The 18,776-nt window shown below is 44.3% G+C and overlaps 1 protein-coding gene across 1 annotated transcript in view; it reads right to left on the bottom strand.

The window, feature by feature from the left end:
• Positions 1 to 322: 322 nt before the first annotated feature.
• perp (p53 apoptosis effector related to pmp22) overlaps positions 323 to 18,776 on the bottom strand; it is a 35,771-nt gene continuing 17,317 nt past the window's right edge. Inside the window, exons 2-3 of the mRNA XM_072580345.1 lie at positions 4,978 to 5,115; positions 323 to 2,476 (exon numbers count right to left, since the gene is read on the bottom strand). Coding sequence (XP_072436446.1) covers positions 2,268 to 2,476; positions 4,978 to 5,115 — 347 coding nt within the window. The 3' untranslated portion in view covers positions 323 to 2,267. The remainder of the gene's footprint in view (positions 2,477 to 4,977; positions 5,116 to 18,776) is intronic.

Here is an 18,776-nt window from a genome sequence, read left to right as displayed (position 1 = left end):
CAGGCACATGGAATCTTGGTCAACATGCCCAGTGCAGTGTTAGGGGAGGGGGAATGCTGCCTATTCAGAGAAAACGGCAGATCAGGTAACACATTAAACTAAACAGCGCAGTTGAATTTAAAAGTTCCTGAAGCATTCATAGAAAAACAGGGACATGTCCTGGCCAACTTCCAGTGAAATAGATTATCATCACACTTCCGGTTGCAGGATCTTGCTGTGTGTAAGTTGGCTGCATGTGCCTTCCTATATTTACAGACACAACCAAAAGTACTTCATGGTTATGAAGAAGGTTGGGATTGAAATAACTCCACAAAGGCCAGTATCCTGTCACCAAGTCACCCTTTATTTACATGTGCATAGTACATGACACTGACCCAGCTAGCTCAGAGGCAACTCCCAGCCAGGGGTCCCTGAATGGGGCTGTTGACCTGGTCCAATCAGGGAACCCATATTCTATAAAGTCCGCCTAGCTGGCCTCATTCCAATCACTACAGAGAAGTCCCAAGATTGTTAAAAGGTGCTATATAAATGCAAGTTTATTCTTCAATGGAATTGGTGATACATAGACTCCAGACTGTTAGGTAAGAGTTATACTGACACAGCCAGGCTTAAATGTAATATCATAGAACCTAAGAGCTCAGAAAGTTCTTCCATTTGTGACAACTCTGAAAGAACTAACCACTTACAAAAATCCCCCAATCTTTTCCCCATATCCACATTTCAAACCATCAACTGCTTGCCTTTAGCAAAACTATTACAGATGTTTGTCACCACTCTACGTCCTAACAATCCTCCATGTGTAATTATCGTTTTAACCTTTTCTCTCCATGCCCCACCCCATGCTTTGAGAAGCTGAAGCTTTCCTACTGACAAATTGTAAACAGTGTTTTGCAGACATATCTTATCACTCTGCCCTCACAATTCAAAGCAGCATGACTCATAAACTTGTCTGTTAAGTGCATTAGCATACTCGAGCAGACACAGGTTAGGAGCAGGCCCCTCGAGACTGCTCTGCTATTTTATAAGATCATGCTTAATTTGATCATGGAGTCAACGCACATTCCTACCTCCCTCATTCGTCATGAGTCTGCCATAAAAACATTCAATGTCCAAGGAAAAGCTGTGTCAATGTATAATGTAAAGAATTGTCGAGCGATGAACACAGAGGGAGGCCATTTGGCCCACTGTTCCTATGCTAGCTCTTTCTCCAGAGTTTGCCCTTTGAGTATTTTTCCAATGCCCCTTTGAAAGTGAATAGTGAATCTGCTTTTACCACTACTCTTTCAGGCAATGTACTGCAAACTGTAACAATTCGTTGCATAAAAATAATCGCCCGTGCAGTTCATTTTCCGATGATCTTAAATTTGCTTCCTCTGATTACAGACTGTTTTTCTCAATCCAGCTGTATAAACACTCAGAATTTTGACCAACTTCTAATACATTTCCCCCTGTTGCACCCTCTCCCCTATGATTAGAACCATCATATTCCAGAGAAGAAATATTTACAGACAGTATGTATAACATGCACTCTTTAATAAAATGGTCAGAATTGGAACTTCAGAATGTCAATTATTATTTTTCAAACAACATCACCTGATTTAGGTTAACAGATTTGTGCCTGCATTTGGAACAGCCACAGAATTTTTTGGTCAAAGATAAAAATATAAAGAAGAATATTTGAATGGCAATATCATCCTATACTTAACGTGGTCCTTGCATTAAAAAAAACTTCTGCACTCTCTTGTCTGGAAGTAATTTCTATCTTTATCCTTATCTGACCTTGAGACACCCTGATACTCTCTCACACAATCAACTTTATTCCAACTTCTCTTGCCAGTGCCAACACTTGTTTTGCCCTAATCTGGACCACAATTTATACTATTAAGAGGAAGAAGTTGCCAGACAGGGAAGTGGAAAGAGTTGCCATTTCAATTTTTAAGATTCAGATGCTGGCTACAAATTGCATTTGGTGACGGTCTAGTGTCTATATCGATCCCTGTCCGCATCCCCAAAATCTTATCTCTTGCTATCCCCAACACCAGCAAGTCTATTTAAAGCCAAAATTCTTTTTTTTAAAAAAAAACTACCTTAACAGATAAAAACAAGAACTTAGTTGAATCCAGTACTTGTGTGTACTAACATGTGCAGGCTCTTTTGTTTCTCAAGAAGAAGTGGAACATAGTCATTCCTCTGGCATTTTGAAACAGCGAATATACACGTGTGCACGGCACCAGAGTCAAATCTTCACCACCGCTGACTCCAAGGGCTCAGCCGTAGATGTAGATGGGCTTAGCTTGACCGTAGAGCTCGTCTTCGTACTTGGGAAGGCAGCAGAAGAAAATGCCACAGCCGATCATCAGGATGGTGGCCCCCCACCCAAAGCCATAGCTCCAGCTGTACTCATAGTTGCCAGTTTTGATGAGGGTCTTGGTGAAGTTGACTGGGTACACGATGAGGGCGATGAACTGGAAGAGGACTGTGGAAGGTGGGGGGGGGGGGGGGGGGGGGTGCAGAAGAAAACATGGTTAGAGAGGGAAGGCAAAAAAAAGAACACCCGATACATCAGCTATCCTGGATGAGCCCGACCTTAACCTTTTTACAGGTGGGGTGAGTTTTGAATTGAGTTTTGAACTCAAACTCAACACTTGGCTTCATTGTTGCTGGATGCAAGCTTACTGCTGAAGGCTCACCGATCCATTCCCATAACCAGAAATATCACCAGATTCATTGATGGGACGGTATTTTCAGAGTAAGGAATTTGAATTGCATTCCAATTTAAATATAGCAATCAAGTTCCACATTCACACTGGTCAATTGATTCTGGATGTCACCATTCAATTAAATTGATCAATCTGTGGATAAGGGGTCAGCCATTTTGGACTCAGAGGGTGATGGAAATTCCTTTGGAACTCCCTTTCCCAGAGAATAGTCAACGCTCAGTCATGGAGTGTGTTGAATACTGAGATCGAAGGATTTTTGGAGAATTAAAAGTCCTGGGGCAGGGGGGCGGGGGGTAGGGTAGAAAAGTGGAGTTGAGGATTAGTTAGGATTTTATTGAGTGACAAAGTAGGCTCATAGGTCCAGATGGCCCCCTCCTGTTCCTCATGTTCTTTATTAAAAATATTTTCCTAATGAACAGGATTGTACAACACTTTCTTTGGAGGGGAGTGAATGAAAACCTGCATTGATCCATCTGTACGTAGACCAAAGTGCTGGACATAAGCCAAGAATCTGTTTGTAATTTTTATTAATGACTTAGATGAGGGAGTCGAAGGGTGGGTCAGTAAATTTGCAGATGATACGAAGATAGGTGGAGTTGTGGACAGTGAGGAGGGCTGTTGTCGGCTGCAGAGGGACTTAGATATGATGCAGAGCTGGGCTGAGGAGTGGCAGATGGAGTTCAACCCTGCCAAGTGTGAGGTTGTCCATTTTAGAAGAACAAATAAGAATGCGGAATACAGGGTTAATGGTAGGGTTCTTAGTCAGGTGGAGGAACAGAGGGATCTTGGGGTCTATGTACATAGATCTTTGAAGGTTGCCACTCAGGTGGATAGAGTTTGTAAGAAGGCCTATGGAGTATTATCGTTCATTAGCAGAGGGATTGAATTCAAGAGTCGTGAAGTGATGTTGCAGCTGTACAGGACTTTGGTTAGGCCACAGTTGGAGTACTGTGTGCAGTTCTGGTCGCCTCACTTTAGGAAAGATGTGGAAGCTTTGGAGAGGGTGCAGAGAAGATTTACCAGGATGTTGCCTGGAATGGAGAGTAGGTCGTACGAGGATAGGTTGAGAGTTCTCGGCCTTTTCTCGTTGGAACGGTGAAGGATGAGAGGTGACTTGATAGAGGTTTATAAGATGATCAGAGGAATAGATAGAGTAGACAGTCAGAAACTTTTTCCCCGGGTACAACAGAGTGTTACAAGGGGACATAAATTTAAGGTGAAGGGTGGAAGGTATAGGGGAGATGTCAAGGGTGGGTTCTTTACCCAGAGAATGGTGGGGGCATGGAATGCGCTGCCCGTGGGAGTGATAGAGTCAGAATCATTGGCGACCTTTAAGCGGCATTTGGATAGGTACATGGATGGGTGCTTAATCTAGGTTAGAAGTTCGGCACAACATCGTGGGCCGAAGGGCCTGTTCTGTGCTGTATTGTTCTATGTTCTATGTTCTATGAATGCCCAGTATGATGAAAATTTGCTGGATGTGAAAAGGAGCAAACTTTGGGGTTCTAGTTGAGGAGCAGTAGGGTTCCTTTTTTATTTTGACATCCCTTGGTTTCATCAATGCCACCTGTAACTAGCTGCTCATTCTTTACACAGTGCATCTGTGGGTTCTTGCTGCGCACAGCAGAGCTGCCATGTTTTGCCACACGTTAACACTGGTCATCCAACTGAATTATTGGAGTTTAACTGAGTCAGCTAAAAGAGGTACAAAGATTACTCGGAGGAAACACTCCCTCACTGAGTGAGTGATCAAACTATGGAACAAGCTGGCTTGGCAGGTGTGGAAACAGTCATTGTGCGATTTAGGTACATTTTACTTCCAGAAAATAATATTCTGAATTGTAATTATAATTACTTGATCTCAGAACAAAAGGCAAGTTACTTAGGGCTGAGATGAGGATGAATGACTTCACGCAGAGGGTGATAAGCTTTCACAATCCTATGGGGTAGAGAATTCAGTTATTCATTAACTTCAAGTCAGAGAATGACACAATTCTACTTCTTAAGTAAGTCAAGAGATGTGTTGATAAAGTGCAGGAAAATACTGTTGAGGTAGATGATCATCCACGATCTAGAATGACAGGAGAGTTGAATGGCCACTCCTGCTCCTACAATAGGAGTAATTTGAGAATGACACCTGGTTTGGGAAAACCTCGTGTTTAATCTGGGTCTGTTGTAGACTCACTGAGGTTGAGTCCAGTCAACAAGTGAGGGCCCTGGGGAAGGAGCGAGGTATTTACCGAACAGCAACACTTACCAGCAACAAAGAGGATGATACCAATCACTCTCAGCAGACCCGATTGCTCCTTGCAAAGGGCAAAGATGGACAGGATGAAGCAAATGATCAACAGGATACAACCGATTATCAGCAGTGCTGCAGTAGCTTTCGCCCATCCTGGTAGAATGAAAGGACCAATGTCATTTATTATTAAAAAGAAAACACATCTGGTTCACTGATGTCCTTTAGGGAAGGAAATCTGCCATCCTTACCTGGTCTGGCCTACATGTGACTCCAGACCCACAGCAACGTGGTTGACTCTTAACTGCTCTCTGGGCAATTAGGGATGGGCAAGAAATGGTAGTTTAGCCAATGACACCCTCATTCCATAAACAAATGTTTCTCAAAAACATACCAGGGTGGGTCGAGAAAGTGATTAATAAAGACACAGCTTGACAAAGAGAAGGACAGAGTAGAAAAGCAAGGATTTTAAGGTGAACCTTTATGAAACACTAGAGAGTGTCGTGTCCAGTTGTGGGCATCACATTTTAAGAAAGCTTTGGATATGGTGTACAGACGATTTATAAGAATGGTCCCTGGGATCAGCGACTTTAGTTACAAAGATATGAAATGGAGAAGGTAGATCTGTTCTCCCTGGAGAAGAAAAGGTAGAGAGATTTGAGAGAGGGTCTCAAAATCAAAGTAAATGACTTGAAGGGGAAGGATTTGTGAAGTTCTGGGGGTAGACAGGAGGGTCGCTGAGTTGCACTTACAGAGAGCCTGAAAGGTTAGGAAGCCACATTTTGTGTTATTAATATTCTACAACCCATTACTTCTTCTAATGGAGGAAAACTGCACACAGCAATCTCCCATAAACTGCAAAGCAAAAGGACTGAATGATGGGGGGGGAGACAGTTTTTCTTTAACATTGGCCCTGGATTGCTTACTTCCACCAGAGAAGAGAGACAGGGTCTTGTGCTGAGGAAAGGGAAATGGCTGTTTTAAAGAAAAGGGAATTTGTACTTTCTTTGTGAGCGCGAGTTGGGAAGCAGGTCATCGTTTCACCACTTGACACCGCGCCTGCATGTGTGGTCTCACACCAGCTCTCAAACAAGTATTTCTCAGCTCTGGGATCTATAAATGGCACTGGTCCATGCTTTGAAATGAAAGCCCCATTTAAAGTCTAACCACGCGGGTGAGAATGGTCGTTTGGCATGGTATCGTGAGAGCTCTTTGTGCTTTCTCCCACGGGACTGGGAGACAATCCTCTATGCAGCTGCTCAATAGAAAAGCCTGACAGAGAGGTTGCTCCCAGACCAAACACTCCTCCTATTTGTACTCATCCATATATAGTAGTGTGGTTGCATAGTTATCAATAGCACCATGGTCCCTCCCCTCTTCATTCTTCCTTGCTGTTCTCTGCACCATCTCCCATTCCTTCCCACGGCATTCCCACTCCACCTGGAATTCCTGCTGCTTCCTCACGTTTTCCTGCAATTAAGACACAGGTATGGGACCACCTAGTCTCTGGTTTACCTGCACTGCCCTAGTATCCACTGAAGACAAAGTCATTCTGAGCAGGAACAGTCCCTTTGGCCCATCTTTCCTGTGCTGGCTCTTCAAATTAGCACAATTACCATGTGCAAATCTTCAGCTCTCTCCCTCTAAACCTTGCACACTATTTCAGTGGAAGCGAACCTTTCAGTGCCTCAAATGAACCTGCCTCCACCACATTTCCAGATCCAAACTGCTCACTGTGTGAAAAAGGTTTTTCCCACTTCATCCACACTACTTTCACATCACTTTAAATCTGCCCTCTTCTCCTTCCTTTTACAAGCGGCAACAGTTTCCCTCTATTTACTCCATTTAGCTGTAGGAGTTGCCAGAGCACCCTGGTCACAAGATGTTGGTTGGAGAGAGAGATAGTTGCATTTATGTAGCACCTTTCACAGCTTACGATGCACCAGGCAGCCATTGAGGCTTTTATTTCCCCAAGAGTGCAGTCTGTCGTCTGAGTGAGCTGCAAAACAGAGGCCAGATCCATTGTATGAGGCAGTTAGAACCTGAAAGGGTTAACTGTCTTCACAAGATATGCACCACCCACAGACTGTTGCAGAGGGAAGCAGCTAAGCAGTTCTCAATTGTGTCCTACCAGTCCCTACATGCTCACAAGAATGTGTATTATGTTTCAGTAAGTAGTTAACAGTACAAAGCTAAAATGGTAACCATAATAAAGAGGTCCCGGTGTTGAACTGGGGTGAACAAAGTCAGAACTGAAAATATGTTGCTGGAAAAGCGCAGCAGGTCAGACAGCATCCAAGGAGCAGGAGAATCGACGTTTCGGGCATCAGCCCTTCTTCCTGAAGAAGGGCTGCCTGACCTGCTGCGCTTTTCCAGCAACACATTTTTCAGCTCTGATCTCCAGCATCTGCAGTCCTCACTTTCTCCCTGAACAAAGTCAGAAGTCACATAACATCAGGTTACAGTCCAACAGATTTATTTAAAATGACAAGCTTTCAGACCGCTGCTCCATCATCAAGTAACAAAGGAGCAGTGATCGGAAAGCTCGTGATTTTAAATAAACCTGGTGGACTATAACCCAGTGTCGTGCTCCATCTGACTAAATTAGTAACATATGTTTGATCTTAAATTGAGCCAATTTGTCTCAGAGGAGACCATCATTTTTCCCAGATGTAATGTATCTCATTACTAAGCAATATGCAATAAACCTATTTTCTGGTCATCAAGATTGAGACTAACTTACGCCACAACAGTTTTGTGGGCATCCTTCCCCAGGTGGCATCAGTAAGGAGGACTGGTGACTATCCAACACACCCCAGAATGCATCAGATATTGTAGCATAGGGACCAGCCACAGTGATTTGCCATTATAATAAAGCCTACCTCGCCTTCCTACACCAACTGCACAGGCCACTTCCCTATAATCTCATTCCTCTCAGTGGGCAGAGAGTGACAAACTGGGAATGCTGCAGAGGGCATGCTGTTGGATAATGGACAACACTTGGATGGAGGCTGAATTTCGGACAGAAGGGAATACTTCAAACAAACGTGGGCTGCCAGTGAACCAAGCCATATTCCAAACATTATTAGTGGGTCTTAGTAAGACTGCACTGAGGGAACTGTCGACAGTTTAGCTCTCTTTACTTAAGCAAGGCTCCAATTGCATTAGCAATTCAGAAAAGGCTCATTTGACTAGTTCCTGAGATGGAAAAGGAACAGCAGGTCAGGCAGCATCTGAGGGGCAAGACAGTCAGGACTTCAGGCATAACCTTTCTCCTGCCCACTTCCTCCTACCCCCTACTCCTTCTCCTCCTTCCCCCCACCCCCCCACCACCCCTTCCTCCCACCCCCCTCCTCCTGATCAGGAGCACTGATGAAGGGTCCTGCCTGAAACGTTGACTCTCTTGCTCCGCAGATGCTGCCTGACCTGCTGTTCCTTTTCCAGCTCCACAACTTATCGACTCTGAGTCTCCAGCACCTGCAGTCCTCACTATCCCCTAGTTCCTGAGGTGACACGGATGTGTTCAGAAGTTGGATCTGAACACACTGAGGTTTTGGAGAATGGGAGGGGCATGATCTTGTTGAAAGAATTCAAATTCTGAGGGGGCTTGACAGAGGCTGAGAAGATGTTTTCCCTCATAGGGGAATCTAGAACTGGGGTGCTCTGTTTCAGAAGAAGGGACCTCCCATTTGGAGAGAAACGGATTCCATCAGCTGGTCGTTAGTCTTTGCAATTCTCTCCCCCAGAGAGGGGCAGAAGCTGGGTCAATGATGAGAGACACAGCTGAGCTAGACTGGATTGCTAAGGGGGAGTCACAGGTTATAAGGAGCGAGCAGAAAAGTGGTGTTGCGGCGACCGGTATCATCTGGCGGGACAGGCTTGACGGGCTGAATGGTCAATTCCTGCTCCTAATTGTTATTTATGGTCAGATACCAGACATGGGCTTAATGGGTTGACCGTCCACCGTTAAATCCGAAAGCCATGAATTCATGCTCCACTCCCGAGATTCAAGAACATTTGCACATTCTCCCCGTGTCTGCGTGGGTTTCCTCCAGGTGCTTCGGTTTCCTCCCACAGTCCAAAAATGTGCAGGCTAGGTGAATTGGCTATGCTAAACTGACCGTAGTGTTAGGTGAAGGGGTAGATGTAGAGGAATGGGTCTGGGTGGGTTGCTCTTCGGAGGGTCAGTGTGGACTTGTTGGGCCGAAGGGCCTGTTTCCACACTGTAAGTAATCTAATCTAAAAACAAATTCTTAAGGCTGACCTGGCTATTTGAGTACAGGGTTAAAAACAATGACTGCAGATGCTGGAAACCAGATTTTGGATTAGTGGTGCTGGAAGAGCACAGCAGTTCAGGCAGCATCTGAGGAGTACAGTGTGAGTGCTGCACTGTCAGAGGTGCTGCCTTTCTCAATTAACTGGATGTCCCATCTGGTCACTCAGATGGATGTAAAACGTCCCGGGGGATTGTTTAAAAGAAATCCAGAGATTTTCTCCCTGCTACCCTAGGTACAATATTTATCCCTCAATCAACATCATTGCCACAGACTATGTGGTAATTATTACACTGCTGTTAGTGAGAGCGTGCAGTGTGCAAATGGTTGCTGCCCTTTCCTAGGTTACAACAGTGACCGTTCTTCAAAAAAGTAGTTCACTGGATGTAAAATGACTTTGGGTGGTTAGCAAAGGTGCTAAGTAAATGCAAGTCATTTCGCATAGGAGGTGGGAAACATTGTTAGTACAAGGTGTGCCCAGGTAAGATGATCTCTCTCAATCCGTGCAAAAGGGCGGTGTCACAATACTGAAGGTGTTTCGTAAATTTAGAAGATTGTGAATCAGCTCACAGCACAGCAGTTGTACCTACCCAGCAGCTCCCTCACACAGAGACGCCCTTTCAAACTGTAAACCTGTCTTAGTGTGACTCATGACAAAGCCATCAATCACCCTGTACACAGTACTGCTCCCCTCACTCAGTGCAGCACTGACACCAGGACTATGTTCAAGGGGCTCTTAGAAAATCTGATAGTGGTCTTTAAAATTAAGATTAGATTCCCTACAGTGTGGAAACAGGCCTTCATCCCAACAAGTACACACCGACCCTCCGAAAAGCAACCCACCCAGACCCATTCCCCTACATTTACCCCTGACTAATGCACCTAACACTACGGGTAATTTAGCATGGCCAATTCACCTGACCTGCACATCTTTGGACTGTGGGAGGAAACTGGAGCACCCGGAGGAAACCCACGCAGACACGGGGAGAAACTGTGTGCAAACTCCACAGACAGTTGCCCGAGGTGGGAATTGAACCCGGGTCCCTGGTGCTGTGAGGCAGTGTGCGAACCACTGAGCTATTGTGCCGCCCATTAAGAATAGATTGATTTAAAAAAATAGACTTACTGCATTTACATTGCAACAGGGTGTCCCCAATGCATAATTTAAAAAAACAGGTTATTGCATTTATGTTGGCAAGCCTTAATTCCCCAGTCCCGAATTTCATTGAACTGAGTATTTTTGCTCAGCCATTTCAGAGGGCAGTTAGGAGCCAATCACAGTATCGTGGTCTGGAGTCACATACAGGACAGACTGGGTAAGGACAGAAGATTTCCATCCTTAACGGGCATTAATGAACCAGATGGATCGTCCCAACAGCCTATGGTAGTTTTTTTGGTCAATATTACGAAGACTAGCTTTATATTCTTAACATATTAATTGAACAAGGAAGTGATGGCCTAATGGTATTATCACTAGATTAATAATCCAGAGACTGTGGTAATGTTTTGGGGGGCTCTGCCTCAGCAGATGGTGGAATTTGAATTTGATAAATATCTAACGATGACCGTGAATTCATTGTCGATTGTCAGGGGAAAAACCTCCTGTGTTCTTTAGGGAAGGAAACTGCCATCCTTACCCGGTCTGGCCTACATGTGACTCCAGACCCACAGCAATGTGGTTGACCCTTAACTGCCCTCTGAACTGGCCCAGTCAGTGACGCCGACATCCCATGAATGAATTTTTTAAGAAGTGAGTTTAGGGGTACGAAATGGCGGGGAGAGAGTGAATCAGTATAGTACATTAAATCCAAAGTAAACATGGAAAAATCTGCTTTCAGTCTACAAACAGAAAGGGATATTCTGGAAAAGTGAATTACTGAGAAGATGGAGTAGAATCGCACACTGTGAGCCCTGGCTTTTGTGAGTTAATAATTCCCAACACTTGTTTGCTCAGAAGTTATTTAGGAACAAATTCCGACACCCAATGTCTGCTCTTCCCTCTGCTGCCACCTGATATGAAGGCTTGCTCAACGACAGTGATTCACATTCCCCAAATATTTCCTTCTCCTCTTGTGGTAGAGAGATACTGAGTGTCTGTACTAACACCATTCCATTACTAGGTCAGTGTTTGCAACGACTGCAAAGGGCCCAACAACTGAGAGGGGAGAATTCCCGTTTAACCATATCATAGAATCCCTACAGTGGAGATGCAGGCCATTTGGCCCATTAAGTCCACACTGACCCTCTGAAGAGCATCCCACAAAGACTCACCCCGCCCCCCCCTTATCTTATCTCCATAACCCTACATTTCCCATGGCTAATCTATTTAGCCAGCACATCTTGGGACTGTGGAAGAAATCTAGAGCATCTGGAGGAAACCCCGGGAGAGTATGCACATTCCACACAGGCAGTTACCCGAGGCCGAAATTGAACCCAGCTCCCTGTTGCTGTGAGGCAGCAGTGCTAACCACTGAGACACCCTGCCACCCTGTTTCAGCTTACCAGCTGATGAACAGGAGCGTTCTGAAATGGAAACTGCACAATTAAATCCTCTTATCCATGGCAGAGATAGAGACTATTCAGCCCATCACTGCAGTACAAGCTCTTTGGAGATAGGTCTCGCTACCATCCTCCATCTCCCCATCCCCCTCCTTCCGTGTCCAGTGCTGGTTCTCCACAAGAGCGACTTGGATAGTCTCACTCGCTTATCTTTCCATACAACCTTAAAATCTCATCTCTGTGGAGAATTTTCCCAGTCCCTTTTTGAAAGCCACAGTTGAACCAGCCTCCACCACAGTCTCAGGTAGTGCACTGCCACATCCTCATCACTCGCTTTATCACTTGTTCGATGCAAGCTGGTTTTAAACTTCAGAAAAAGTGTTGCCTTTCTCCCGACTTAAGAACTAACCTTTTGTATTTAAAAATAGGTTTGTTTCTTTTTAGGTTTGGAATGAACAAATGCTGCCATTTTCCTCTGTTGAATTAAAAACCCACGAGTATTTAGAAATAGCACCCACATGGAAAAAGATTACCAACACAAAGCTACAGAACTGATGATAAAAGAATGGTGGACAGACAATGCAGCGAGGGTGGACAGTTTGTACAGTAAACACACCTGCCAAACAGAATTTGTTATCAGACCGCAGTCTGACTCACTCTGACCTTGACAGTGGTAAGGGACCATCTCCAAAATGCATCAGATTATTCTAAACGAACAACTGTTTGTTGGTTGGTTTCTGGCTTTGATCTACACAAGATCATCAGAAAGAAGCAGGACAGTGGTGAAGCAAGCTCAAAGGGCATTTGGTAAGATCATGGCTCTTCTGATTGTGGCCTTAACTCCACCTTCCTGCCTGTCCCCATAACCCTCAACTCTCATGAACTTAAAAACTGTCTAACTCCACCTTGAATATATTCAATGATCTGGCCCCCACGGTCCTGCTCAAAGTTGAATGATCCTCAGAAGAAATTCCTCATTTACTTAAATGGGACTCCCCCTATTTTTAAACTGCGACCACTCGTTCTAGATTCACCGAGAAGAAACATCTTCTCTGGTTCACATCTGACAAAGTCAGAAGTCACACAACATCAGGTTATGGTCCAACAGGCTTATTTAGAATCAAAAACTTTCGGAGCGCTCATGGCTTTGAATAGACCTGTTGGACTACAACCTGGTGTCATGTGATTTCTGAGATTGTCCATTCCAGTCCAACACCGGCACCTTCACATCGTCAGGCCTCCTCTGAATGTTTCAATAAGATCACCAACCATTCTTTTAAACTCCAAGGAGTATAGAATCATCCTGCTCAGCTTTATATTACAAGCCTAGCCTTTTATCCCAGGACTTAGCTCAGTGAACTGTTTTCAATGTAACACACCCCTTCTTAAGTAAGGAAACTAAAACTACATGGTCATCCATTTACCTGTAAAGGTGCAGCAAGAATTCCTTACTTTTATAAGCCATTCCACTAGCAATAAGGACCAACTTAAACCATTTACCTTCCTGTGTACTCACTGCTTCTACAATGTTAAGATTGAAATTCATATACAAAGACACCTAAATCCCACAGTATTCTGTAGTCTCACCATATTTAATTAACATTCTGCTTTTCTACCTTTCAAAATAAAGTAGGCGACTTCACATTTTCCTACGTTGTACATTATCAGCTGATTTTTTTGACCACTCATTTGACCTATTTATATCCCTTTTATTTAAAAGAGCCTTGTGTCCAAAATACAACTTGCTTTCCTATGCATTTTTGTATCATCAGCAAATTTGGTTACAATTCTTTCTCCTACCCCATCCAAGTCACAAATGTATATTGTAATCGGGTGATCCTGTGGCACTCCGCTGTCTATCATGCTGAAAAATAACCCATTTATCTCAACTCTCTCTTTCCTGTGGGTTAACCAATCCTGCAATTGACAGGAAACAATATGACACATCATGGCTACCTTGTGCAACTATTTTGAACATTTAATATTGGGGTCACTCCAATAATGAAACACTGTGGAACTTAGCTAAAGTCCACATTCCTCAATTATTCTTTGCCTCATTGCTGTCATGTGGCAAATCTAGTCTATCCCATTTTGGTATGTACCATCTCCACCACAACCCTCAGTCTTCTTGTCTCCGAATGCTTCGACTATTTGACGTTCTTCCCTGGTGTTTTTTACCATGCCTGTTATTACCTTTGCTTTCCAAGTCCTTAAATTGAATTCCAGAGAGTCCGAGCCTATCCCTCTGTGTGGTTCAGCGGCTAACACTCTCCATTTTGAGTCAGAACTTTGTAGGTTCAAATCCCACTCCAGAGACCTGGGTACTGTGATCTAGGCTGATGCCCTGTATGGATACTGACGGTGGTGCTATCCATCTGATGAACCATCAAAGAGAGATCCTTCCTGACTTGTTGGGTGGGTCTAAAAGATCCCTATTGTGAAGATGATAATGAAAGCCATCCCTTGTGTACTGGCCAATAGTAATTCTTCAGCCAGCATCACAAAAACAGATGGTCTAATAAGTATTACAATGAAGGAATAACTTAAAATATGAAGTTGAGGCCACTAGCAGGTCAGCCATGATTTTATTGTATGGTAGTCCAGGGCTGAATGGCCTATTCCTGGCCCTGATCTGTTTGTTCCAGCGAGCTTTCTGTGAGCAAACTGGCTGATTAGAGTGAGCCACTGCTGTAGCGTAAAGTTGCTAACTAGCTTTCACATCCTACGATTGTGAAAGGCACTACATAAATGCAAGTCTTGAATTGGTTTTCGCAATATTATTAAGCCTTTCACAATGTTGAAAACCTGAATTAGGTTGCACTGAAGCTTCCACTTTCTAAAAGAAATAACGTGTTTTTCTCGTCAGTGTAAGTTCCGAGAACCAGAATCATCTAAATGATGTCGTTTCGTATCCTCTCTCATGACAGCAGTTAGCTCCTTCCTCAGTTTTACCCTCTCTCTTACGAATGGAAAGAGGATAGAATCAGTATCATACCAAAGCAGTCCAATGGACCCATCGAATCCACTAGCGTGTTCCTATGTGATGTAATTTATTGTCTATCCCTAGTTACCCAGCAGAAGGTAATGGTGCGCTGCTTACTTGAACTGTTGTAATCCATGTGCTGCCGGTAGACATATAATGCTGTTAGGAAGGGATTCCCAGGATTTTGACCAGAGATACTGAAGAAGCAGTAATATATTTCTAAGGCAGTACGGTGAGTGACCTGGAGAGGAACTTGCAGGTGGCGATGGTGTTCCCATGTACCTGCTACCCTTGTCCTTCTAGGTGGTACTGGTAGTAAGTTTTGAAGGCAGAGGGATTGAATTCAAGAGTCGTGAAGTGATGTTGCAGCTGTACAGGACTTTGGTTAGGCCACAGTTGGAGTACTGTGTGCAGTTCTGGTCGCCTCACTTTAGGAAAGATGTGGAAGCTTTGGAGAGGGTGCAGAGAAGATTTACCAGGATGTTGCCTGGAATGGAGAGTAGGTCGTACGAGGATAGGTTGAGAGTTCTCGGCCTTTTCTCATTGGAACGGCGAAGGATGAGGGGTGACTTGATAGAGGTTTATAAGATGATCAGAGGAATAGATAGAGTAGACAGTCAGAAACTTTTTCCCCGGGTACAACAGAGTGTTACAAGGGGACATAAATTTAAGGTGAAGGGTGGAAGGTATAGGGGAGATGTCAGGGGTGGGTTCTTTACCCAGAGAGTGGTGGGGGCATGGAATGCGCTGCCCATGGGAGTGGTAGAGTCAGAATCATTGGCGACCTTTAAGCGGCGTTTGGATAGGTACATGGATGGGTGCTTAATCTAGGATAGAAGTTCGGCACAACATCGTGGGCCGAAGGGCCTGTTCTGTGCTGTATTGTTCTATGTTCTATGTTCTAAGGCGCTGTCTAAGATCTTTGGTGAATGTCTGCAGTGCATCTTGTAGGTGGTACACACTGCTGCTACTAAGCGTCACGGGTGGAAACAGTGGATGCGGTGACAATCAAGCAGGCTGCTTTCTCCTGGATGATGTCAATCTCCTCAAGTATTGTTAGAGCTGCACTCACCCCGGCAAGTGGGCAATATTCTATCACATTCCTGACTCATGCCTTGCTGATGATTTGCATGTGACTGATCCCTTTTATGTATATTTCTAACTTCTCCATTAATTGCATATGCAATTATCTTAAGTTAGTACTACCTCACCAAGCAGTGTCATAGGGTTGTAAGTACAGAAACAGACCCTTCAGTCCAACTCGTCTAGTCCCATTTGCCAGCATTTGGCCTATGCCCCTCTAAGCCCTTCCTATTCATGTACCCATTCAGATGCCTTTTAAATGTTATCATTGTACCAGCCCCACCACATTCCATACATGTACCACCCTCTATGTGAAAAAGTTGCCCCTTAGTTCTCTTTTAAACCTTTCCCCTCTCATCTTAAAACTATGCCCTCTAGTTTTGGATTCCCCCATCCAAGGAAAAAAACCTTGGCTATTTACCCTATCTATGCCCCTCATGATTTTATAAAAACTTCTTTAACGTCAGCCCTCAGCCCCTGATGCTCCAGATAAACAGCCCCAGCCTATTTAGGTTCTTCCTATAGCTCAAACCCTCCAACTCCAGCAACATCCTCGTAAATCTCTTCTGCACCCTCTCGAGTTTGACAACATCCTTCTTCTAGCAATCGGTCACTGTTTATCCTAAACAACTTATTGGGTGTGTGTGAGTTCTCCATCAGATCACCAACTTTCCACACTTGCAAATAAATACTCCAACGTCTAATGTTTGACTTCCGTACTATAACTCCACACTCCTGTGATTGCCCTAACGACGCACCATTGTATTTACCCATTTGCTCTACATCCTTCTTGGAAGAATTGGCCAAAGCTAACCACAATAAGCCAAATGCTGCCCACCTAGAAGGCTTCTAATATTCAATGTTCCTCTCTACATGTGGATTGTTTGCCTTTAAATACCAGGCACCTTTCATGATATCATCTCCTTCTGTTTCTCTGGCTACCTTTTGTGTAGACGCCTTTTGCTATAGAGATGTAAATTACTATAACTATGCAGTTAAGGATTTCACTTGCCTTTATTGAACTTTACTGATTTGCACAGCCAGCTTTAATGACCTGTGCACACCAAGGCCTGTCTGCTCATCATTATTAATCCTGCCTTTTACACTTTACCCTCAATGTACGTAGATTATGAAATAACTCCACAGAGGCCGGTATCCTGTCACCAAGTCACCCCTTATTTATAAATGGCAAGTTCTTGCACTGATCCAGCTCCTTCAGAGCCAGCTCTGAGGGGGGAATGGAACCTCTGATACTCCTGTTTGTTTTTGAAGCAGTGCCCTTCACAAAAGGCAATGCTGTGTGATCCAACAGCGAAGGGGGATACTCCTGTTTTTTTTTTATCTGTCAGCCAGAGCTCCCTGATTGGGGCTGTTAATCTGGTCCAATCAGGGAACTCATATTTCACAAAGTCCACCTGATTGACCTCATTACAATCACTGTCAATCCACAGTGCAAGGAAAAGCTTTATGATCAATGTTTGTTATATACATGAATTTTCTACCACTTTATTTAACCCGGTCAGGAATAACTTTCTCAAACAAAAACAGAAATCACTGGAAAAGCTCAGCTGGTCTGGGAGCATCTGTGGAGAGAAATTTTGTGTGACCCATATTCAGCACTTGATACCCTCTCAGCTTCTCCTTAAGTGCTCCCATGTTATCTGCCTCAACCACTCCCTGTAGGAAGGAATTACATGGAATTTGGTGAGCATGTGGAAAGAATTTTTCCCAAATTCCCAACTGGAGTTTTTAGCAATTATCATATGTTTGTGACTATTTCTGGCCTTTCCTGGAAGCAGAGACATCCTACGTTGGCAAGAGCCATTCAAAACTTAAAAGTGCGTTATTTTCAAAAGTCGTCTTCTGCTGTTGCAGTGAACGTGCAGTAATTATTCCAAGTTCCAGAATAGGACCACTGTTGTCAGACTTCCCAGTTGTTGAAAGATTCATTTAGAGTGATGCTATTCTCTTGCCCAACTCCCTGCTCTTACTGCTGTACTACCAAATGGATGACTCCAGCTTCTGTCTACCTGAACTAAGCAGCTAAAAGTAAATTCCCAAATATTTACCACCAGCAGGTAATGAAGTACAGAGGGAGGAGAGAGCCTGAAGAGAAGGAGAAATATGGAATTGCACTCCAACCCAATTTTGTCCCAATCAGATCTGGGACAGGTAGGCTGGCAGTAGAGGTCATGGAAAGTTAGTATAGGAAACAGGAACAGGCCATTCAGCCCCTCGGGTCTGCTCCATTCCTCAAGGCTGACTAGAGATTAGCCTCAACTCCACTTTCCTGCCCGTTCCTTGATTTCCCTAAAGTTTAAACATCTGTCTATCTCAGGTCTGATGTGGAGGTGCCAGTGTTGGACTGGAGTGGACAAAGTTCATCAAATATGTTCAGGCCTGAGATACAGTTAAAAATCACACCACACCAGGTTATCGTTGAATTTATTTGGAAGTATGAGCTTTCGAAGTACTGCTCCTTTGTCTTGTGTGGTTTTTAACTTTATCTCATGCCTTTACGTATTTGATAGGGGCTAGATTAGAGTGGTGCTGGAAAAGCACAGCAGGTCAGGCAGCATCCGAGGAGCTGGAAAATTGATGTTTAGGGCAAAAGCCCTTCATCAGGAATAGAGGCAGGGTGCCTGCTGAGTGGAGAGATAAATGAGAGGGGGTGGGGTTGGGGAGAAAGTAGCATAGAGTACAATAGGTGAATGGGGGTGGGGATGGAGGTGATAGGTCAGAGAGGAGGGTGGAGTGGATAGGTGGAAAGGAAGATAGGCAGGTAGGACAGGTCATGGGGACAGTGCTGAGCTAGAAGGTTGGAACTGGGGTGAGGTGGGGGAAGGGGAAATGAGGAAACTGATGAAGTCCACAATGATGCTGTGGGGTTGAAGTGTTCCAAGGCGGAAGAGGAGGTGTTCTTCCTTCAGGCATCGGGTGGTGAGTGAGCAGCGGTGGAGGAGGCCCAGGACCTGCAT

Source organism: Chiloscyllium punctatum, chromosome 11, assembly GCF_047496795.1.
Source record: "Chiloscyllium punctatum isolate Juve2018m chromosome 11, sChiPun1.3, whole genome shotgun sequence".
Classification (NCBI taxonomy): Eukaryota; Metazoa; Chordata; class Chondrichthyes; order Orectolobiformes; family Hemiscylliidae; genus Chiloscyllium; species Chiloscyllium punctatum.
Note: the sequence above shows the minus strand (reverse complement) of the source record. Positions and strands in the feature narration are given on the sequence as shown.